Genomic DNA, 24,493 nt, shown 5'->3' with positions numbered 1-24,493 from the left:
GGACCACTCAGCAGCTGCCTGTGGACAGCTGGAGTTGTCCCTGTTACAGATGAAGGATGGAGCGTGTTATTCTCAGGGTCCACATCCCGTTGCTCCTTTGGACCCAAACTGTTCTTAACTGAAGTTGATTTTCTTTCACTGCCTTTGAAAATCACTCTTTATGATATTCTACTGTGAAGATTCTTCTGAATGAATCTAAAATGTGTGTGCTGTGCTCAGTCATGTCCAGTTCTTTGCGACCCCGTGGACTGCGGCCCACAAGGCTTCTCTGTCCATGGGATTCTCTAGGCAAGAATACTGGAGTGGGTTGCCATGCCCTCCTCCAGGAGATCTTCCAATCCAGGGATCAAACCCATGTCTCCTGCATCTCCGGTGCTACAGACAGATTCTTTACCTCTGAGCCACCAGAGAAGCCTCTGAATGCAAAATGCAAGGCACAAATGCTGTTTTTGATTTTTCTGTTCACAATGAGATGGCCAATAGAGGAGGGACGACACTTATTTTGTGAAGTCGGGAAGATAATTTGACATGAGTAAAATGGCATATAGAAATAATAAACAGATTTCCCAGTTCTGAGCCACGCCCCCCCTCCCCCACCAATCCTAACATAAATGGCCTAAGTACTGATGGCATTTTGTGTGAATATTTATGAGGGACCTTTTAATTTAAGAATCTCAAAATTCTTTTATCGCCTATTAATTTTCACAGTGTCACACTAGAGCACAAGGGTAGTAATGTTATACTCTGTCTACAGATGGAGAGATCAAAGCTCACAGATGTTCAGTTTCAGAACTTGCCAGAGACCCGGAGTGATCAGCTGGGCTCTTCCCAGTCCAGAGCACAAGCCTCTGGTTCCCACCCAGCTTTGCCCCACCAGACTTGGTAGCCTGGGGTACTCTGACCCGACACAAGGCTGGTTCTATGGATCAGGTCTAGGGTTAGCCCTGGGATCCCATGGGCGTGCCGGATTTGGACCTCACCTTCTCAGCGTCCTTTTCCTGCAGGACAAGCTCTTCCCTCCCCTCCACTCCTTCTTTTGTATTCAGTGCTTTCTTGCTGTTGGTTGATTTCCACTGACCCTGGAAAAGGGTCAAATGATAACTAAGGAGTTATTAATTATAATAAGGTCACAGTTCTCCAAAAAAGTATAGGCATTTTGAAAGGAAAATCTGAATGTCAGTCAGGACTTTTCAACCTTACTTTCTTTTCCCTGTTTTAAATGCTCTTTCCCTTTATTATCAGAAACCAGAGGTTCATAGAGCTTTATATGGAAGTCCCCTTGAAACTACACCTCCATGCAGGCTCTGCCAGGCCCTCACATAGTGCAGGGACTTCTCAGGATGAGAGGGAATGAGGGAAGAAGGAATGGAAGGAGGACATGCATGTTCCCACCATCCACAGCGCCATCATGCTGTGAAAGCTTAAAAACCTAAACATCCCTCATATCCATCAATGTCCTATGCATGTGTGCATGCTAAGTCCCTTCGGTGGTGTCCAACTCTTTGCAACCCTATGGATCATAGCCCACCAGGCTCCTCTGTCCATGGAATTTTCTAGGCAAGAATACTGTAGTGCATGTCCTTGCCCTCCTCCAGGGGATCTTCCTGACTCAAGAGTTGAACCCCATCTCACGTCTCCTGCATTGGCAGGTGGGTTCTTTACCACTAGCACCACCTAGGAAGCCCATGTTTGTGGCCAGATAGGTTCTAAGGACCAATATGATAGAAAAATCCAACAAAATGATATGAAGTAAAACTCTGGGAATTTGTGACTGTTGATCGTTTAAATTTTTTCAAGAGAAAAATACCTAGATAAATAATTTTTAAGCATGGCCAGGATATCATAAAAAGACCGTAGGAGTGCTTCCTTAAAAAGAGTCCCTAATACCATCACATGGGATCGTTAAAGGCTAGGGATCTAAAAACGTTTGCTCTTACTGACTCTGTGACCATAACTGTGACCATAGTCCAAAAACCAGCTGAAGAATTAGCAGCTACGAAGGTGGAGACCGTTGTGTCAGTCCCATCGTGGCATCTCACTGAATAGTAACTGGTGTGCATCACTCAAGTGTGCACTTTGAGTGACCACATTTGACCTCAAATTATACCCTGCAAAGTGTAGGGAGGAAGGGCATTAGCAACTGTGGAGCACCTGTTGCTTGACACCTGTTCTGTGAGGTGGATATTGTTCTCTTGGTTAATAAGGGGCAGAACCAAGACCAGAATCCAGGACTGACCTGTGCTCAGCCGTGCAGGCCCTCTGCTGTGCTGCCCTTTATGCCAGAGAGTTGATCCCCAGCAAATAGGACCTTCTGCCACTTGAGGGTAACATGTGTTTTTTGCTTGTGGTCCTCTCCTGCAAACATAAAGTCTGGAAACTGATATTAAATAATTAATTCCAGAATTTATGAAACTGATGGCTGCCATGAGCCACAAGAGAAATGGCTTTTGAACAAGTCAACAGCACAGTATCTACTATTTAGTACTGGTTCCCTCTGGAAAGTCTTGTCCAGACTTGTGGGGTTCCTAACATGGCCTCCTGTTGAGGACCAAAGCCCAGTGGCTCAGCTCCAGCCTGTCTCTATGTTTATTCTGGGAGGAACATTCCGTGTACCAGGAGGAAGGAAAGAGTTTGATCTTTTGTCCTGTCCTTTGCAGAACTGTATTTTGTACTTTGCAATGCTGATGCTTGAAAGGTACTTCTTAGATATTCAGAGAAATCATCGAAAACCGATTGTGGAAGATGTTTATATATTTTACCTCTCTGAAACTTATCAGCTTCTCTTATGATGTTGGCCAGTGTATTCATATTTTAATTTTTTATTTTGGGGTCACCATAAAAAAACAAGGAACAGATGATATTTCGTAAAGTAACTTTGTGGGCTGGAAAACAGAAGGACCCAGAGCTGACAAAAAATAACCTAAAATAAAAAACTAAGGTTGGTAAGACAGCACGATGATCCAATGGGGACTTGAGACTGCAGCTGGTGGATTTTATTCTGTAATTCTAATCAGCAGCAAGCATCTTATTCTCTACGATGTGCCAAGGTCAAGAGTGTCTGGAATTGAAAGTGAACTATACAGCCTGTGAGTGGCGGAATTCAAATTAGACAGTTAGGGGGAAAAGCAACATTTATCCCCTTCTAGTTGCTGTTTTGCCCTCCTGGATGCTCCGTCTTCCACTCTGATCAGCTGCTAGCATGTGACAGATGGGCTAGATCAAATAGAATTAACCAAATAATCTGTCAAATATTTCAGCCAGCCAGAAGTTCTACTTAAGCCTTTTTACATTAATTAAAAACTCTAGCACCCGATCCCTTTTTACTGAGCTGCTCCTTTTTTATAGTATGATGTATTTATTATGTGTATTGTTTGCTGTCTGTTCACTGCTTATGAACACTGGAGGAGAGGTCCTTATTTTCTCACTGATGTATTCCAAATACATAGGATTATACCTGGTTCTTAATAGGTGCTCAGTAAACATTTTAACAGATAATAGGGACAAAAAAGGGCTTCCCCAGTGGCTCAACAGCAAAGAATTTGCCTGCAATGCAGGAACCTCAGGAAATGCAGGTTCGGCCCCTAGGTAGGGAAGATCCCCTGGAGGAGGGCATGGCAACCCACTCCAGTATTCTTGCCTGGAGAATCCTATGGACAGAGGAGCCTGGTGGGCTACAGTCCCTACGGTCACAAAGAATCATACACGCCTGAAGTGACTTAGCACACATGCACAGGATCAAAAAAGGCATGATGAGGTCAGGGGAAGTGGACACCAAGCCCCCCAAAAAAAGCTTATGGAGGAAGAAAGAAGACGATGTAAAAGAAAATGTCTGATAATTTTTTTCACTTAAGAATAAGAAATACACATATCAAAACAAGATAAACTATTAACATCTTAGATAGGTAAGTTTATTTCTGATACCCAGAAGGTTCATTTTTATTTATCACTTCAACATTAGTTTGCTTATTTATTCACTCACCTCTTATGTGACAACCAGTGTCTTTGGCATCAAAAGGCAAAGTAGGTCTCCAACGTACTCTCATATGAGTGGGTCTATCCCAGATCAGCCATCTTAAACAGTGTGTCTCCGTCCATTACCCCCATTTGATAAAATATGGCACAGATAAAGCCAGGTCCAAAGATGGGATAGCTCTGTGGGCCAGCTTGTTTCAGGATAGAATGAGCAATTAGCCTGGGAAATTAACAAATATAATTTTACCGCCAGCCACAGAACAAACTCATAATCCATGGTGACTGTCTTCACAAACGTTTGCTGTTGGCCAGAGTGGATGACTCAGCACCGGCCCGTCACCGGGAGAGAAACAGCACAGAGCTCACTCCTTGCCGACTGGGGTTCACAAGCACCATCCTCATATGTGAGAAACAGCTCACTTAGCCAATGTGTTGTACTGAACTGAGAGTGTGAGAAGATGCTCCGAAGCAAAGGCACACTGAAGGGTGGACATCAGAAAAAGACTCAGCTGGCGGAGGGAGAGGGGAAGCTAAGGACATCAACAGCTGCATCACAGATCATATAGTAATGAGTTGTAGCCCCGGGAAAGGTTGGTTAAGGATTAACAGTGTGCCTAAGCTGGCACTCCTGGCCTTCCTGCCAAATCCTGTTCCTTCTGCACTGTCTCCTTATCCCGATGATGGCATCTCCATCCTTATAATTTGCTCAAGTCCAGAACCAAGGAGTTATTCTGGACTCCTGCTTTGCTCAGTCACCCACCTCCAATCCAGAATCTACTTCTCAGAATCTCCACTACAGTCACTCTGCTCGCAGCTACCTTTGTCTCTCATCCAAATTACTGAAGCCTCTGGGACTTGGCAGTGCAGTGGTTAAGACTCTGCCCTTATAATGCAGGGGTGCGGGTTCAATCCCTGATGGGGAAGTTAGGATCCCACATACCGTGCATCATGGCCAAAAAAAAAATTTTTTTTTAAATAAATAAATAAAATGGCAAATTATTTCAAAGTCTCAAATATGACCTTCCTGCTTCCACCTTATCCCACCCTCTTGACAGTCTAGTCTCAATACCGCAGCCAGAGTGATTCTCCTAAAGGAAGACCACATCATGTCATTGCTCTGCTCAAAACTCTCTGGTGATTTCCATTTCATTTAGGACAAAAGCCAAAGTCCTCTCAACAGCCTTTGTGATTTCTGCCCCTCTTGCTGCCACTTCCCCTCCCACCTGGTACCCCACCACTTTCCCCACAGTCATCCAGCTCCTCTGTCCTGCCTGGCGGTCCTTGAGCTCTGGAAACACATTCCAGCCTTAGGACTTTTGCATTGGTTCTTTCCTCTTGTGGTGGTTGTGTCTGCCTCCCCCAGATACCCACATGGCTAAAGCCTCGTCCAACTATTTATGCAAATGTCACCTTCACTGTGAGACTGACTCTGACCCTATGTAAACTGAAACCCATCCCCGACATATATCTGATTCCCTTTTGACTATTTTCTTCCCTATGGCTTTTAACAGCTAACATACCATATAATTTAGTTATTCATTACGTTTACTGTCTTATCTTCCTCCAGTGACGCATCTTATACGTCAGCTTGACCGGGGCATGGGATGCCCAGATATTTGGTCAGACATTATTCTGGACTTTTCTGTGAGGATGCCTTTTGGATGAGATTAACATTTAAATCAGTAGACTAGACAAAGCACACTCGTGCGTGGGCCCCATCCCATGGGCTGAAGGCCTGAATAGAACAAAAAGCCTGAGCCTCCCCTGAGTAAGGGAGAATTCCTCCTGCCTGACTGCCTTCAAACTGGGGCTATCAGCTTTTTCTGTGTTTGGACTCAAAACTGAACATCAGTTTGCTGGGTCTCAAGCCTGCTTCAGATGGGAAAACTTAAGCCATCATGCTTCCTGGGTCTCCAGTTTGCTGACTCACTCTGCAGATCTTGGGACTTGACAGCCTCCATAATCCCATGAGCCAGTTCCTTGTAAAACTATGTATGTAGTCCCATCCTACTGGTGCTGCTTCTGTGGAAAATTCTGGCTAATCCACTCCCCACCCTACTCGGACAAAAGAGGACAGGGACATAGGAGACCTTACCTTGTTACCACTCTGTTCCACCTCTTCTCTCCAGCCCCTGGCACATAGATATGGTGCTCAGTGTATAAATGGAGCAATAGGAGCAGCCTTTAGATATATCTTTAGAGGTGTGAACACAGTCATCTCTGCTTTATTACATAGTCAAGAGCTGTAGGCTTTCTATCTACATACCTGAGCCAAAGATCAAGAATGGCCGCCTTGCATGTGCCTCATAGAATTCTGGATGTACAATCACGTTTTTTGTTTCTTGGGGTGGGGGTGGAGGGTTTGGTAGCTTCACACATGGCGTTAGCCACACTTTCACTTCGGGGTCAGTGTGGAAAACCAAGCCCAGCCATCCTCCAGCACTAATAGGATTTCAAGTGCATGTGATCTGTGGCATGAGGGAGACTTACTGTCAGGAGAAGCTATGGGAGTCCTCTGGACTTGGAAGGAGCCAGAAATCCCTCTTGGGTAACAAAAAAGCATCCCATGGCCATGGGGCAGCACACAGGAAGACTTCAAGACTTGAAGACGAAAGGCAAACAAATGTCATTAGCCTTCAGTTTGCTCTGTAGAAGGAATACAGTGATGCAGGGGCATTGTTTCTAAATGGTCTGCCTTTCCAAACGCAGGGTTCAGTGTGTGCAAGAAGAAAAAAGATAAGGAAAAAGGAGAGGAAAGAGATTCTGATTGCCAGTGGTGATTGGAAGTGGGGGCAGGGCTGACCGAAAAACGACCGACTGTGAAGCAGCAAGAGAAAATAGACTCTCAGTGCGGAGTGGGGAGGGTCATGCCAACAGTCCTCTCAGAGATGATTATAGCTCCTGAAAACAGCCTGGGTATGCGTGTGGGTATGTGTGTGTGTGTGTGTTAGAAATGTGAAGAGAAGAGACTTCTTTGCCTCCATTAAATGCCCCTGAAAGTGTTTCCATGGTAATGAACAAGCATAACTGAGAGGACAAATGAACACACAGCGAGCAGCCCAGTGGATCCCAGTGACTCTCTGAAGCCACTTCACAGGCTTCCGCTGCCAACCTTTCCTGGAGTCTGTTCTACAGAAAACCAGTTTCCTACAAAACTGAGGGAGACGGGTGGGTGGAATAAAACGTTCTGTGGGCCAAAAAATTTGAGAAACATCAAGGTAAGCAAGATAAATGGGCTTCTTTAGTGACTCCTTTAGTGTTCTGAGGTGGGTCCTGACCTGCCAAAAGGGAGATGCTGTGTGCAGAGTCCCCCCAAACTCCATGGACCAGGATGCCCCATTTGTGTTGGGCTGTTCACCAGACTGGGACTGGGGCTCTGTTGGATGCACTGTGGGAAGCATGGCTCTTGGGAAGAGCAATCAGTAGAACCTGACAAAGATTCTTCTAACCTTAACAGAGAGAACCGAGGGACTTCCCTAGTGGACCCATGGTTAAGACTCTGTGCTTCCAGTGCAAGAGGCGCAGGTTCAATCCCTGATCGGGGAACTAAGATCCCACATACCACATGCCCCCAAAATTAAAAATAAATGAAGTGTACAACTTGAAGAGTTTCAAAAGACATTTCTTAAAAGGAGAGAGAAAGCTGATTTCTGATTAAGCGTGATTAGAGCACTGTATCAGTGCGTGCCAAGTCACTTCAGTCGGGTCCAACTCTGTGTGACCCTATGGACCGTAGCCCACCAGGCTCCTCTGTTTATGGGATTCTCTAGGCAAGAATACTGGAGTGGGTTGCCATTCCTTCTCCCGGGGATATTCCCGACCCGGGGATCGAACCCTCATCTTTTATGTCTCCTGCATTGTGGTTCTTTACCACTAGTGCCACCTGGCAAGTCCTGTGTCTATATTAGTAGCTGGTACAGTTATTGGTAAATTCATCTTGTGAGATGTCTTAAGACATAGAGCAGCTATTGCAGTTTTTTTGCACCTCCTGAGACTGAACTGGAAACTAAAGATTTACGTCATCTCAGCCATGTCCTGCACAAATGAATCTCAAAGAAAAGATCTAACTATCCCTCTACCATGGGCCCATTTATCCAGGGGAACAACAGTGACCCAGTAAATGCAGTTGACTGTGCAGGGATCCTTCAGATGATGATATTGGTGGTTTAAACTGAGATTTATCACTAGAAAGCAGACAGAAGTAGGGAAAACCAATCAGTATGATGAGTGGCATACAGTCCATACTCTACAAACACTGGTAGAAAAAAAATGCATAGTACTTGGGGAAAGGGGGGAGATAAATTAAGAGTTTGGGATTAGCAGACACAAACTACTATATATAAAATAGATAAACAGCAGGGTCTTACTGTATAGTACAGGGAACTATATTCAATATCTTACAATAACCTACAATGAAAAAGTATGAAAACTAATACATATGTATAACTGAATCACTTTGCTGAATACCACAAACTAACACAACATTGTAAATCAAATATACTTCCGTTTTTAAAATGTATAGCAATTTGGATTTTTTTCCATCTCAGAGAACTAGTTTCTGATATATTATTTTAGATTTTGTAAGGCTGGCAAATTTGAATGGTTTTGGCAATTCTCTCCAATTTTAGAAATTGTTAGTTAGTGAAGTCCTGTGTGTTCAAGTAAAGCACAGTGAGATTGTTGTTCAGCTTTAATGTTCAGAATCCCGTGAAGTAAAATTATAGGTGATTATACAATTCATCATCGTCAGAAGCCAGACAGTACCTACCCAGAGAGGGAGAATGTTGATGTCTTTTTGGCTAGGTCCATAAAATAAGTTGAAACAATGACAAAGTACAAGATGAGATTCTTCTCGACCATCCAGTCTACTCTCTTATGCTTATTGTGGGTAACCAGGTTAAGCTTTTGATTTTCAACTTAATTTTTGCTTCTGGTTTCTCTCTGCCATGATTTTGTGTGTCTTTATTCATCATTGCCCATTATTGACCACTGCTTCCTTCCTGGATCTCAAATAATCTAGCTAATCCCATGTACCTGCCATGAACACAGCATTTTCTCGGAACACATTTTGTCAAGTCCAGTTATACAGAAGAGAGGCACTAGAGCTCATTTGTGCCTCACACACAGTTGTTAGCAGCACAACAATCCGTGAATGGAAAAGACGTGTTTTCTGTGACTGGACTATCATTTTCTGTAGTATCAGGGAAAGACTCTTCCTATCAGAACCTATATAATGAAAATTATAAATCTCAGTATGAACAGCAGCTAATGTTAAGTTTGTTCATTTTTATTGTCTTCTGACCCCTGTTGTTGCAGCAAGATTCAGGAGATGAGATATTATAAGGACACAAATTATTGTGAATCACTGTGTAAACTTTTAGATTTCTATCGAACTTGACTTTTTGTATCACATACCTACCCTTCTGAGACAGGTGACACATTGCAAGCTTGGAGAAAATAGCAGCTTATGTATCATGTCAGCAAAACTGTTCTTGTTCTGATAATGTAAGTTTTAGAGTGAGGGCTTCCCACGATAGTGTAGGACAAAAATTAAAAATGATGAGAAATCGGGCTCACACTTGTGAACAGTGGCAAAGAAAAAAAAAAAAAACAACAGGAAGTGGGAACTGACAAACATCCATTGTTCATTGGGTCAGTGGCTCCAAAATCCTAAAAAAGGCTTTGAATGATTCTGATTAGTTAAAGTATATTGATAAGCAACAGTGTAAGTTGTTATCTGAAGAGTAAAAAAATTACTTTAGAAAAGGCTCTTTAGCCTGTGGTTTGCTAAATGCTTTGGCAGAAAAAAACTTACACTAAAAATGCCTGATTTGCAACTATTCTACCTTTATAAGAAAAATGCAATTTGGCATCCAGCTTCAGTGCTACCCCTGAGGTTCTTCTTTCTGAAGAGATATCTGTCCTGGGATCCAGACCTCTGCATTTCCAGCTGTTTTTTTGAAATGTCAGTAAGGGGATATCAGAGATGATCCTTGGCCCCAATGAAATATTAAATTATGTTTCATACACAGAGGTGCCTGTCATTATTTTCTATGTTTTTCTGAAATAGTTTATTTCTCAGATATTATTACTGGGGGAGGATGTGCTGATGAGTATAATGGGTTGTTGATAGATTTTTATTAAAAATTTAAGCAGGAATTTATGCATATTGGAAGCTTCTCTCATAGGTATCAGGGCAATGCAATTCATTCTCAAACACAGTTCATTCATTTTACTCTTTAAGAAGACTTGTTTTTAATTGAAGTACAGCTGGGGACTTTCCCAGCGTCCAGGGGTTAAGATTCCCCCTTCCTGGTCAGGGAACTAAATCCCACATGCCACAGAGTGCAGCCAAAAGAAATTTTTTTATTTGAATTATAATTGATTTACAATGTTATATTCAGTATTTAACATAGTGATTCAGTATTTTTGTAGATTAAAATCCATTTAAAGTTATTATAAAATACTGGCTATATTCCCTGTGCTATACATTACATGTGTGTATCCTGTTTATTTTAAACCTAATAATTTGTACTTCTTAATTCCCTTCCCCATCTTGCTCTTTCTCCCACCTCTCTTCCCCCTGGTAACCAGTTTGTTCTCTATATATGAATCTGTTTTTGTTTTGTTATATTCATTTATTTTTAAATTTTTTCAATTCCATATATATGTGAAAATGTATTGTATTTGTCTTTCTCTGTATGAATTATTTCCCTAAGCATAATACCCTCCAGGTCCATTCATTGTTGCAAATGGCAGAATTTGATTCTTTTTTTTTTTTTTTAGAATTTGATTCTTTAAGAAGGATTTTTAAGGAATAAAAGCAAAAAACAGCCTTTGGAATTCTTGAGTATATTTTTAAGTGTTTTGTTGTTGTGGTTGTTCAGTTGCTAAGTTGTGTCCGACTCGGCGACCCCATGGACTACAGCATGCCAGGCTCTCCTGTCTTTCACTATCTCCTGAAGTTTGCTCAAATTCTTGTCCATCGAGTCGGTGATGCTATGTAACCGCTTCATCCTCTGCCGCCCCCCCCCCCCCTTTTGCCCTCAATCTTTCCCAACATCATGGTCTTTTCCAATGAGTTGGCTCTTCCCATCAGGTGGCCAAAGTATTGGAGCTTCAGCAGCAGTCCTTCCAGTGAATATTCAGGGTTGATTTCCTTTAGGATTGACTGGTTGGATCGCCTTGCAGGCCAAGGGACTCTGAAGAGTCTTCAGCTTCACAATTCGAAAGCATCAATTCTTCGGTGCTCAGCCTTCTTTTTGGTCTAACTCTCACATCTGTACATGACTACTGGAAAAACCATAGCTTTGACTATATGCACCTTTGTTAGCAAAGTGATGTCTCTGCTTTTTAATACACTGTCTAGGTTTGTCATAGCTTTCCTCCCAAGGAATAAGCATCTTTTAATTTCATGGCTATAATCACCATCTGCAGTGATTTTGGAGCCCAAGAAAATAAATCCCTCATTGCTTCCACTTTTTCCCTTTCTAGTTGCCATGAAGTGATGGGACCGGATGCCATGATCTTAGTTTTTTTAATGTTTAATTTTAAGCCAGCTTTTTAGCTTTTCCTCTTTCACCCTCACCAGGAGGCTCTTTAGTTCCTCTTCACTTTCTGCCTTTTGAGTGGTATCATCTGCATATCTGAAGTTGTTGATATATCTGCTGGAAATCTTGATTCCAGTGTGTGACTGATTCAATCTGACATTTCACATGATATACTCTGCATATAAGTTAAATAAGCAGAGTGACAATATACAAGCTTGTCATACTCCTTTCCCAACTTTGAACCAGTCAGTTTAAGAGTTTAACAGTCATAAAATAAGACATATATGGAATATAAAGTCTTAAGGACATATAAAATATTTTTCAAGGGATTTGTCATAATGCAATATAATGGCAGCTACCATAGTATCATGTACATCCATGGAGCTCAGTTGGTTTAATTTATTTAGATTGACTTCTGTGACGGTTTTGCAGATGTCTTAAATTTTCAAGTTGTCTTAAATGTGCAGATGTTTCTGAAAGTATGATCATCAGGATATTCTGAAACCTCCAAAATATTCCTGGACAGTGGAAATTTCTAAATTAGAGGAACAATGAAGGGAGATTAGTCTAGAGAAATACCTACAAAGCCAAGTTAACGCAAATTAACATCTCTGATTGAAAAAAAAAATTTGCTTTTGACTTAAAATGGTAAAAACAATTGCTCCGTTTATTAGGATGTGCCCAAATGATATATTTTAGATGCAAACACTGTTGCTGATTTGGCTAACCTTTGCTTGAGAAAATGTTAATTGTTCTTCTTCATCTGAATAATTTATTCTAATAATTTCTGCACATATTTTTCCTGAAACTACTTCCCTAATGGTGAGAGTCTTAATATTTTTATATCTATAAATTTAATAGCACCTATGTAAATTTTTTTCCACTATTGAAGGTACAAAACTGGTTAATATTTAAAACTTTTCCATTCATTACAAAAGCAGTGTGTGTACTTACTAGAAAATTTAGTGTGTATGGATTAGGCAATAAAATTGAATGAAAATCCTATGTTAACACTTTGATTAGTATCTTTCTATGTTTTCTGTGCTATATACTTATGTGTACTCAAGTGGAACCAGCTGGTAAAATTTGTTGATACGAAAACATGTAAGTCAAAGTAACAGTGATTGATATTTGGTAGTATGGTTGGCTAAGATGTACTGCTTGGTATGAGCTTTCTTAGGATTTTTTAACATTGGTGGGATTCAAATATTTTAAAAGTCCAATTTTTATTTTAATGCTGTTAAGTTTGCCTGAGTTGTAACAATAATGTCTTTGTAGCATTTCTATTTAAAACATCCTTTCTAAAAATGATAGTTTCACAGAACTTGCCAATATATGGGTAGGATTTTATCTGTTTTTTGTGCTTGCTTGTTTTAATTAAACCTCTTAAATACAACTCAAGACTATTCCTTATGGTCTTAATAGCCATTATTTATAAAGAAAACATTGCTGTTTTTTAAGATATCTCTAGTAATTATACCTCGGAGAAGGCAATGGCCCACTCCAGTACTCTTTCCTGGAAAATCACGTGGACGGAGGAACCTGGTAGGCTGCAGTCCATGGGGTTGCTAGGAGCCGGGCACGACTGAGCGGCTTCACTTTCACTTTTCACTTTCATGCATTGGAGAAGGAAATGGCAACCCACTCCAGTGTTCTTGCCTGGAGAATCCCAGGGACAGAGGAGCCTGGTGGGCTGCTGTCTATGGGGTCGCACAGAGTCAGACACAACTGAAGCAACTTAGCAGCAGCAGCAGTAATTATATCTACAAGGAAAAAAAAAAAAAAAAAACATTTAGTGTTTTTCTCTTTGTGGTGGATTTAGGGAAGTTTATTGTTTACTTAGAGTGGAAGGAGAAGAGGGTGTCAGCGATGCAATGGACATGAACTTGGGCAAACTTTGGGAGATGGTGAGGGATAGGGAGACCTGGTGTGCTGCAGTCTATGGGGTTGCAAGAGTCAGACATGACTGGGTGGCTGAACAATAACATTGTTTACTTATAGTTTATCCATCTTTATTCTCCAATTTTCACATAAAGAGGATAATCAAGAAAAGAAATTATTTTGAAAGAAATAACAGCAGATTGATCCATTTTCTACCTGACATAGAACTACATAAGAACCATGGATTCCAGAAATAACAAGCTTATTTTTTTTACTCAATGGCACATCTTTAAGGTCAAACTCCCAGAGTTTGTTCCCTCCCTTACAAAACAGCATGAGTGGGAATTTGGTTTTCCTTTTTGGGTAAAGTTTCTACAAAGCTCGCTGATAAAGCTCTTTAGTTTTACTTTCTGCAAAACAATTATTTCTGGAGCTAAACTGAGATGAATCTGATAATGGGTCTCAATTCTTCAACTTTAAAGCGTTTAAAAACTAGGGTCATAAAGACATGGAATCCTGAAATACTCTCCCAAGTACAGTCCCAAGCTAAGACAGCCCTTGGAAACACACTCGCTGAAACTCACAGTTTGCACATGCATCTTCTCCAGTTTGGCCATTTTGACCTTCTATTCAAGCCACAGAAACCTGAAGAAGGGAAAGGGAGATTTTTTGGCTAATTTTCAATAAGTCTTGAAAAATAATTTTCTTTTAGGGAGGTGTCTCTTGGAATTAAAAAAAAAAAACTCAAGTGATAAGTTTTTTAGAAAGTAATCTGGGTGAGACATATAAAACTGGCCAATTTAAACCCACTCCAGTATTTCTTCCTGGAGAGTCCCAGGGACAGAGGAGCTTGGTGGGCTGCTGTCCACAGCGTTGCACAGAGTCAGACATGACTGAAGCGGCTTAGCATGCATGCATGCATTGGAGAAGGAAATAGAAACCCGTTCCAGTATTCTTGCCTGGAAAATCCCAGGGACAGAGGAGCCTGGTGGGCTGCCGTCTATGGGGTCGCACAGAGTCAGACACGACTGAAGCAACTTAGCAGCAGCAGCAGAACATGGAAGCAACCTAGATGTCCATAAACAGATGAATGTATAAAGAGGTTGTGAGGCATATACACAATGGAATATTACTCAGCCCTAAAAAGGAACACATCTGGGTCAGTTCTGAAAGTGGAAGAACCTAGAACCTATTATTCAGTGAAGTGAGTCAGAAAGAGAAAGATAAATACCATATTCTAAAACATATATATGGAATCTAGAAAAATGTTACTGAAGAATTTATTTACAGGGCAACAGTGGAGAAACAGACATAGAGAATAGACATGGACATTGGGAGAGGAGAGGAGAGGGTGAGATGTATGGAAAGAGTAACATGGAAACTTACATTACCATATGTAAAATAGATAGCAAATGGGAATTTGCTGTATGGTTCATGAAACTCAAACAGGGACTCTGTATCAACCTAGACGGGTGGAATGGGAAAGGAGATGGGAGGGAGTTTCAAAAGGGAGGGGATATATGTATAACCATGGCTGATTCATGTTGAGGTTTGACAAAAAACAGCAAAATTCTACAAAGCAATTATCCTTCAATAAAAACTAAATTAATTTTTTTAAAAAACTGGCCAATTTAAAGTCATTCCAGGCACTTCCCTGGTGGTCCAAAGGTTCAGTTCCTGGTGTGGGAACCAAGATCCCACATTCCACAGAGCAACTGAGCCTGCATACCACGGACTAGAGAATCCGTGCACCACCACGAAAGATCCTGTGTGGTGTGACAGAGATCCCAAGTGTTGTGGCTAAGACCCATGGCTACTTGTCTAAATAAGTAGATAAAAATAAAGTCATTCCAAAGCACACTAGCTTCTAGCTCTGTCTGAAAAGCCAGCACCAATGCATTCCATTGGGGAAAAAAAAAACAGATGCCTCTAAAATAATCTATCAGTGGAAAGCCTTGATGTAGAGGTAATTGACCTCAGTGCAATTCAAACTCTAAGTATTGAGTATGCTTGTGTGTGTGCTCAGTCATGTCCAACTGTTTGTGACCCTATGGACTGTAGCCCAACTACTGTCCATGGAATTTTCCAGGCAAGAATACCAGAGTGGGTTGCCATTTCTTACTCCAGGGGATCCTTCCAACCAGGGCTTGAACCCACATCTCTTGAGTCTCCTGCATTGGCAGGTGGATTCTTTATCACTGCGCCACCTGGGAAGCTCATGTGCTTGATGCATAAACAGATGGGAGTTCCTCTAACAGCTCCCCTCCCCACCCCCCACCATTCGCTTTCCCCCTGTTATCCCACAGGATCAGCCTTGATGGAAATCACACCATAACTCGAATGTTCTCTCTGTGTTTTCGATTCCAGCTATGAAAGTTCAGGATGAGCTGGAAAATGTAAGCCTCCTTTAAAGCGCACAAGAAATCTATTGGCACAGAATAAAAGCTGTACTGGTTATTAGGGTTTTGGAAGTAGCCGTTGTCCTTAGTTCTCTCAGCATTGCTTTTTCTTTTTTTTTTTTAATGAGGACAATTCTTCACACAAATGCCAAACCAAGGCAAAAGAAAACTTTCTCAGTCTTTATGGTGCTTTCATCAGATAACCAATATAAAATATCTTCCAGAATACTCTGTCTCCTCAGACTTTAGAGTTTGTTCTTGGGAAGTTAGAGATAAACAAGGATGGCCTTAATAAATCTAGCTAACATTGTAAATACACAGTTTCTGGTTCTTTTTCCTCTTAGGGCAATAGGCCAGATATCACTAACAATTCAAATATTCTGGCCTTTCTCAAAAATGTCATTGCATCAAGAGCATCATGGCTGAGCAAATCATGGGAGAAAATTAGGATGCTTTTTACTGGTGTTCCATAATTAAAAATAAACTGCCTTCTGGGGAAACCTGTATAACACACCTTTGATTGGGTATTGAATTTGGACTAAAAAAAAAAAGTCTCTCAAAGAGGGAAATGTTTGCCTTCTAAAGAGTGAAATTCCAAGAAGGGCATTTCAACCTGACTTTGGCCGTCATTAGCCAAGAAGCATGGAAGAGCTGTGTTTGGGGCAGGGACTGTTTAGAGAGGTTTTGTTTGTCTGTTTATTGAGGGTTTGGGGGTGTTTGCTTTTCCTGCACTGTCATTGTGTGTGTGCTCAGTCGCTCCGTCGTACCCCATGGACTATAGACCTTCAGATTCCTCCGTCCATGGGATTCTCCAGGCAGGAATACTAGACTGGGTTGCACCTTCCTCCTCCAGGAGGTCTTCCTGGCCCAGGGATTCACCCCAAGTCTCCTGCATTGGCAGGGGGATTCTTTACCACTGACCACCTGGAAGGCCCATTCTGTCATTACATCTTTACAGTAGCTTGCCAGTGTTGCCAGAACAAAGTACCATGGGCTGGATGGCTTACACAAATAAAGGTGTGTTCTCAGAATTACGGAGATTCGTAGTCAAGGTGTCGGCAGGGTTGGTTTCTTCTGAAGCCTCTCCTTGACTTGTGGACGGCCGTCTTCTCTGTGTGTCATCACATGGCCTCTGCATCCTCGTCTCCTCTTCTTGTGAGGACACCTGTCAGATTGGTTTAGGGTCCATACTAATGACCTCAGATTTAACTTAAGTACCTCTTTAAAGATCCTGCCTCGTAATACAGTCACATTCTGAGGTACCAGGGATTAGGACTTCAACATTTGAATTTGGGAAGGACACAGTACAGCTCATAACAACTCTGGTTCAGGGTCTTCCTGTCAAATCTCTAAGACCTTTCCTTCATAATGGCCAGGAAGGGAAAGTAAGAAGGTAGGAAGGTATTCATGAATTTTCCATAAGACCTGGCTTGCTTCTGAAGCCACCTTTTTTTTTTTCACCTTCTTCAAGATGGAAGAATTTTAAAAGTCTACTGACTTTGAAGGCATCATGTTAAGTGAAATATGTTCGAGAAAGAAATTCTGTGTGATCTCACTTACATGTGGAATCAAAACAAACAAAAACCCACCTAGACTCACAGAAAAAAGAGTTGATTTGTGGTTACCAGAAGTAGGGGCTATTGGGGGGGGGTGGTCAGAGGAAGATAGTCTTAAGGTATAAACCCCCAGTTACAAATAAATCCTCGGATGAATTACAACATGATGACTATAGTTAACACTGCTATGTGATCTGTAGGAAAGCTGTTAAGAGAACAGATCTTTGGAGTTCTCATCGCAGGGATAAACGTTTTTTCTTCCTTTTCTTTTTATTGTATCTATATCAGATGGTGGATATTAATTAACTAAACCTATTGTAGTAATCACTTCACAGTATATGTAAATCAAATCATTGCACTGGTTTGATTTGCATGTATTTACACCCTAACCCTAAAGGAAATCAATCCTGGGTGTTCATTGGAAGGACTGATGTTGAAGCTGAAACTCCAATACTTTGGCCACTTGATGCGAAAATCTGACTCATTTGAAAAGACCCTGATATTGGGAAAGATTGAAGGCAGGAGGAGAAGGGGACAATAGAGGATAAGATGGTTGGATGACATCACCGACTCAATGGACATGGGTTTGGGTGGACTTCGGGAGTTGGTGATGGACAAGGGAGGCCTGGTGTGCTGCGGTTCATGGGTCGCAAAGAGTTGGACACAACTGAGCAACTGAACTGAACTGAACACCTTAAACTTATACAGTGATGTAGGTCAATTATTTCTCAATTAAGCAGAAGAAATAAAAGCCCACTGAGAACTTTAAGAACACTTTGCTTTCTTTCCCTGTATTTCTGTTTCTCCCAAAGAAAAATATTCCTCTGTCCACCTGCAGATCTCAATTGGAAAGAGTTTTGCTTGCATTTGTATCACTGATACGTGATAGGAAAGAGCTGGTCAGTGAATCTTGTCATTCAGAGACTTTTAAACTGCAAGAAACCTTGGAGATCACTTACTGGGTTGGCCAAAAAGTTCCTTTGGGCTTTTCCCATAACATCTTAGTCTTTTGGACCAGCCCAACATAAATATCGTAAGCCATCACTTTCTTACAAAGAACCTCAGTGAAAGAATTCCATTTTTTTTTGCATGGGTTATTGTAATTATGGTAAAAACCAAGGACTGTCCCTCCCTCACATCACAGGAATAGGAAGATATCCGTTTGCTAACCTCTACCTATCCCAATTTTAGGTGTGTGTTATTCTGATCATTCCATTAGGTGATTATCTATGTGTTCCATTAGAAAATATAACTTGATCTGCACTCAATTTCATTGTGTTGCATTCAGAAGTCTTCAAAACAGGGGCCATACTTTATGGCTAGATATTTTTCGATTCCTACGGAAGCAGTATTAATAATGTAAGAAATCCATGCAATTTTCATACTTCAGAGAGTGAAAATACAGTATGGCCATAAGGAAAAAAAAAAATCCGCTCTATTCTGAAAGCCCCTGACAAGTGCCGAGTCCTGCTTAGGTCAGCGTGAATGGAGGCACAATGTTTCTGTCTGTCCTCAGTAACAGTGCTCCATGTTTGCTTACAGAACGACGTGGCTGCACTTCTGAAACCAATATCGGAAAAGATTCAGGAGATCCAGACTTTCAGAGAGAGGAACCGGGGGAGTACGATGTTTAATCATCTCTCAGCCGTCAGCGAAAGCATTCCCGCCCTTGGGTGGATAGCCGTGGTGAGTCTGGCTGGAATGTCGCCCCTGCGCCTCGGCGAGTTTTTGGAGTGTTTGGGAAAACTCATGGCCACCTCCAGCCTCCTTCATCCTTCATCCTTCAGTGAAAGGAAGATTCCTTTCAGGCTGAACACAGCAGCTCTTTCTTATCCCCACTTGAAGTTCGGGGCTTTGTGTTCTGAGATGCAGGAAGCGTTTCACTGATCCTTACAGAACAAAATTTGTCTCCAGTTTTCCAGTTGACATCTCCGTTGCTTCTCTTCTTCTTTAAGGCATTTTCTTTCTTATCCTATATTTTTTTTCTTTCTATGCTTGGGTGATGGCCCTCTTCTCTCAGTCCCCCAAACCTGGTCCTTATGTCAAGGAAATGAACGACGCGGCCACCTTTTACACTAACAGGGTCTTAAAGGACTACAAACACAGGTACGTACCTTCTTTTACTGACCAAATCTTCAATTGATTGTTTGTTAAACATTTGTCCCCAGACTTCATACAGTTCATTGCTGATTCCTTTCAAAGGCTACTTGACTATAAACATTAAGGAAAAATCCCATCTTTGTAGGTGAAGCAAAGTAGAAAGTGAAATCAATGATCCAGATAATATGTGTGTTTTAGAAAGTCTTGCCTCAATTCTCTGGTAATGAGTAAACTCTCGCCACAGGGATGCATGTCACTCTGTTACCTATCCCCACAATAAGGAGAGGTTTGTGATGGCCCAGCCCTAAATGGACAAAACTTGAGTGAGTGTTAGTCACTCAGTAGTGTCTGACTGTAGCCTGCCAGGCTCCTCTGTCCATGAGACTCCTGAAGCAAGAATACTGGAGTGGGTTGCCATTTCCTCCTCCAGGGGATGATCTTGCCAACCTAGGGATCGAACCCTGGTCTATTGCATTGCAGGTGGATTCTTTTACCGTCTGAGCCACGAGGGAAGCCCACTGATCAAAATAGAGTTGGTGAATGAGCAGAGAGAAGACAGGGGATTTCAGGAGAGGAACTAGAAGTGAGGAACAGAAATGAGATGAGACAATAAACCCAGGTCAGTGAGAGGGAGACCAGAGCTTGCATTCAGATGAAATGCAGTTGGGTGGACAGAGACATCCCATCCATAAGAACAGCCGCCATCCAGAAAGCTGTTGAAAATTCACAGATGAGGCTGAATCAGCAGGTTTTGCCTGGAGAGTGAGTGGAAAAGGACATGCAGTCTCCAGCACAAATAACAGGTCCTAGAGAGCCTCAGACTGGGGCTAGAATTGGAAATGGGACTGAATGAGGGAAAATATAAAGAAATATCAACTTGGATTTCCCTGGTGGTCCAGTGGCTAAGATTCTGTGCTCCCAGTTCAGGAGGCCCAGGTTTAATCCCTGGTCAGGGAACTACATCCCACACGCTGCAATTAAGACCTGGCATGGCCAAAATAAATAAGTAAATAATTCTTTTTTAAAAAAGAAATACCAAAAAAAAAAAGAAAAGAAATACCTACCAATACATTTTTTACTACCAAAAAAAAAAAAAAAAAAACCAGTCACACTCAGCAATCCCACTCCTAGATGTATTTTCCTTTTTTTTTTTTTTCTAGATGTATTTTCAAAAGAAATGAAACCATAGGTCCACACAAACGCATGTACATGATTTCGTAGCAGCATTATTTATAGTAGGCAAAATGTGGAAACAATCCAAATGTCCATCAACTGATGAATAGATAAGTAAAATGTATATCCATACAAGATTATATTATTCAGCCATTTAAAAAAATAAATAGCAGTATGGATGAGCCTTGAAAACATGCTGGGTGAAAGAAGTCAGACACAAAAGACCACATATTGTATGATTCCATTTATATAAAATTCCAGAATTGGCAAATCCATAAAGACAGAAAGTAGATTAGCAGTTGTCTAGGGCTGGGGAAATTGGGTAGAAATGTGGAGTAACTGCTAATGAGTATCGGGTTTCTTTGGGGGATGATGAAAATGTTTTAAAACTGACTGTGGTAATGAGTGCACAGTTCAAACTGAGCTATTGAATGGTATGCCTTGAATGGATGAATTGCCTAGGACATGAGTTATATCCCAGAAAGCTACTATACTAAACAGAATAAGACAAAAAGCAACCACAGTACTCTCCTCCTCTCATAGAGCTTAGTTATTCTGTGCTAGCTCTTCCAGGAAGAGCAGCTCTAGAGACTTCTGACTTCAACACACCTTTTTCCCTCCTGAGGTCTCTCCCCCCCTGAGGAAGTTTCGCTTAAGCTCTGATACTCAGTAACAGACTCCCTGCACCCATAGAACTGTGGTTGAGGCAGTCCTGCCCAGTGATACAACTCCAAATGTTGCCACTTTGTGTTAGAGACTACAGAACTGTGCAGTAGGAATGAGAACAGGCGTCAGAAATGCAAGACAATCTGCCCACATAAAAATAGCAGTTCAGGAAAGAACAAGTTTAAGTTGCAAAAGTATGTCAGCATTAGTAGCGCACAGTGACTTCCACATCATAAAAGACCTCTTTACCTAGTCCCTTCTTGGGATGTACAGACACACACCTGTACCTGCCTATTCAGGACACCTTAGCCACCTCCTGAGCCTCTGCCTTTTTGCACATCACCCTTGGAAGCCACTTTTGTTTTTATCTCAGTTCATCAGCTCCTGTCCTCCCAGTCCCTACTTGAGTGTGTCTTGGGGGCCATGGTGTGAGTGATTCTCTCCAGGTGTCGTACAGCCGAGAGAGTTAAGAGTTTGCACTTTTTTGTGCACAAACAAAGAAAGTCTAGTATTTGTTCGTCTTGGCCAGCTATTAGGTAGAAAAACTACTCCTGACAGCATCAAGGACAATCCATTTAAACTTATTGGACCACCGAAGACTGTAGTGTGCTGGGGAAATGCATTCAGTCCTCAGTCACCATGGAGCTTCCAGGAGTGCCAACCTGAACAAAGCAGAATACGCCACAAGTGCTTACTCACACCCGTTTATGTGCACACCCGAGCCAGCCGTGTCTGCACTTTCTGTGGGCTCGGTGAGGGCTGCGGGGTGTTGCGGACTCATTGACGAGGTATCACCAGTGTGGCAGGCTCGCTGCTGCCTGCCTGACAGACAAGCCGTGGGTGGAGGAGTAGAAAGGCAGGTTTCCTTGTGGTTTACACAGAAGGGCTGTGGGCAGTGGACTCTGCATCTGTGGAGCCTTTTCAGCTGGCTTGACTGGCTGCTCAGCTCTTTTGTCAATAAATGAAAAGAGCAAGTTAATTATTTTGACTTTCCAGAGGTAAAACTTCTCTGAGTCATAGTCATTAAAAGTCACCCATCCCTCCCATAGCTTCTTCCAGGGGAAGTGGAACTGAGGCTGAGTTGTCAGCTCCGGAAGTATAGTTAAGTCCTCCTCAATTTGTTGTCTCTAAGACAAGGGCTTCCCTGGTGGCACAGATGGTAAAGAATCCGCCTACAGTGTGGGAGACCTGGGTTCAATCCCTGATTTGGGAAGATGCCCTGGAGAAGGGAAAGGCTACCAACTCCAGTATTCTTGCCTGGAGAATCCCCATGGACAGAGGAGTCTGCTGGGCTACAGTCCATAGAGTCGCAAAGGATTGGACACAACTAAGCACAGAGTCTGTCTTTGGGTTAAAAGGGACCATGTTGTTATTCCTTACTACACATTTAGCTAGAACTTTCTTCAAGTTAAATGGTACTATAATAGTTAAAAGAAAAATAATTTGCCTATCCGGGTTTGGACTTCATGTGTTAAGCTTTTTAATAGAAGTATGTTGAATATGCAACCTGCTTTTTCTAGAATGCCTACAGACTGTATTGTGCATACATACATACATATGCACATGTATGAATTAAATACCATATAATAGATAAATATGTGGATTTGGGGTTTTGACTATAAAATTGAGAGAAAGTGACAATGAAATATTTCATAGATTTGATTAATGTAGTCAGTAAATCTAAAAATGTGGAACAAAATCACTCATGTTTTTCCTTTTTGAGAGGCAGATAGTTATGAGTTCAGTTCCCCATTTTCTTTTTCTTAAATGGCATGACTTAATATGCTGGAGTTCTAAACATGCTCATTTCACTTAGAACTTTTCAAGGAAAGCAAAATATATCCAGAGACAAATCATTATTGACAAAGGCGAAATAATAGAGATTTCCTTCCAATATTGTCTTCAAATTAATGGCCCAGGTTTGTGATTAAATTTTTGGTAACAGATTTCATCATTTTCTCATTTACCACTACTTTATTCAAAGTAGAAAAAATGTGGTGTGTGTGGTTGGAAATTATCCAAAGGAAATGCAACTATTTTTGCCTGTTTATATCATAAATTTAATGTTTCTAACAGTTCTCCCAATTCTATACGTTAATCTAGTTTTAAAAGGTAAGTATTTGACCACTTCTTGGTTAAGTAAAATAGGAATAAAAATACTGGCTGTGCCCTGCCTTGCTTTCATTGTCATTATGAGTATCAACTTAGGTTAATCTAAGTGATTGTCCCTTTACAATTATTGAGTGTTACCTATTTGTAGGAAATCATTTTTCTTACTATAGCAACTTTCCTTATCAGTGCAAAATTCTCCAGTTTGGTTACACTTTCAATCGAATAATTCCACAAATTATTAGAAAACAAGCCAAAGGACCTTTTTTCTTTTTAGTACCATTCTCCTGCCTGAAAGCACATTGTTTTTCATTTTGCATCAGAAGCAGTACAGAAAGAAATGATCTCCCCTCTGTGTTCATCTCCCTGTGAGAGATGACATGAGGATGAACTGACTGGGTTCGGTGGGTGCTCTCTCCGCGGGCCTCTCTGCTCCACACCAGACCTCAGGGCACTCGGCTCCTCCCAGGGCAGACCTGAACCATATCCTTTCGAGGTTCTTTTCAGGCTCAGTTCACAGTTACTGGACTAGAAAGACCGTTGTTCCAGAGTCATCTGGAGCTCTAGTTATTGGATTGCCACATGCCTTCCAGTGTTGTTAAATTTTTATTTTAGATCCTAATTCCCCTCTCTTCCACTCTCTTTTATGACAAAGTGATCTACGTCATGTGGATTGGGTGAAGTCATATCTGAACATTTGGAGCGAGCTTCAAGCATACATCAAGGAACACCACACCACAGGCCTTACTTGGAGCAAAACAGTAAGTACCCAGCCCTGTTCCCCCTGGGTAACAAAAGGTTATGAAGATATGCATTCTCAGTAGCCTGGTAATTTTAGAATTTACCTCAAGGAAAACATAAGATAAAATATACATGTAGAAGCTGCTTATAAAAAATGCCATTGGCATAGGAAAGTCTGGAAACTGCCTGCATGACAGACAAAAAGAAAATGGTTGAGTTGTCAGTGGTAAGAACCTAGTGGAATGCTCTGCAGCCTTCAAAATAACAGATATGGTGATTACAGGTGATGAGATGTACCAGTCATGGTTAAGTAATAGAGTGCAAAAGTTAATGAGCTCTAAGATGA

General features: G+C 41.5%; 1 protein-coding gene across 2 annotated transcripts in view; it reads left to right on the top strand.

The window, feature by feature from the left end:
• Nucleotides 1-24,493, top strand: part of CAP2 (cyclase associated actin cytoskeleton regulatory protein 2) — a 127,764-nt gene that overhangs the window by 69,708 nt on the left and 33,563 nt on the right. For both annotated transcript variants that reach the window (XM_043908463.1, XM_043908464.1), the window contains 3 exons: nucleotides 18,901-19,044; nucleotides 19,379-19,464; nucleotides 24,062-24,167. In XM_043908463.1, the coding sequence (XP_043764398.1) occupies nucleotides 18,901-19,044; nucleotides 19,379-19,464; nucleotides 24,062-24,167 (336 nt within the window). The remainder of the gene's footprint in view (nucleotides 1-18,900; nucleotides 19,045-19,378; nucleotides 19,465-24,061; nucleotides 24,168-24,493) is intronic.

This window comes from Cervus elaphus, chromosome 7 (genome assembly GCF_910594005.1).
Source record: "Cervus elaphus chromosome 7, mCerEla1.1, whole genome shotgun sequence".
Classification (NCBI taxonomy): Eukaryota; Metazoa; Chordata; class Mammalia; order Artiodactyla; family Cervidae; genus Cervus; species Cervus elaphus.
This window is presented reverse-complemented; position numbering and strand designations above follow the sequence as displayed.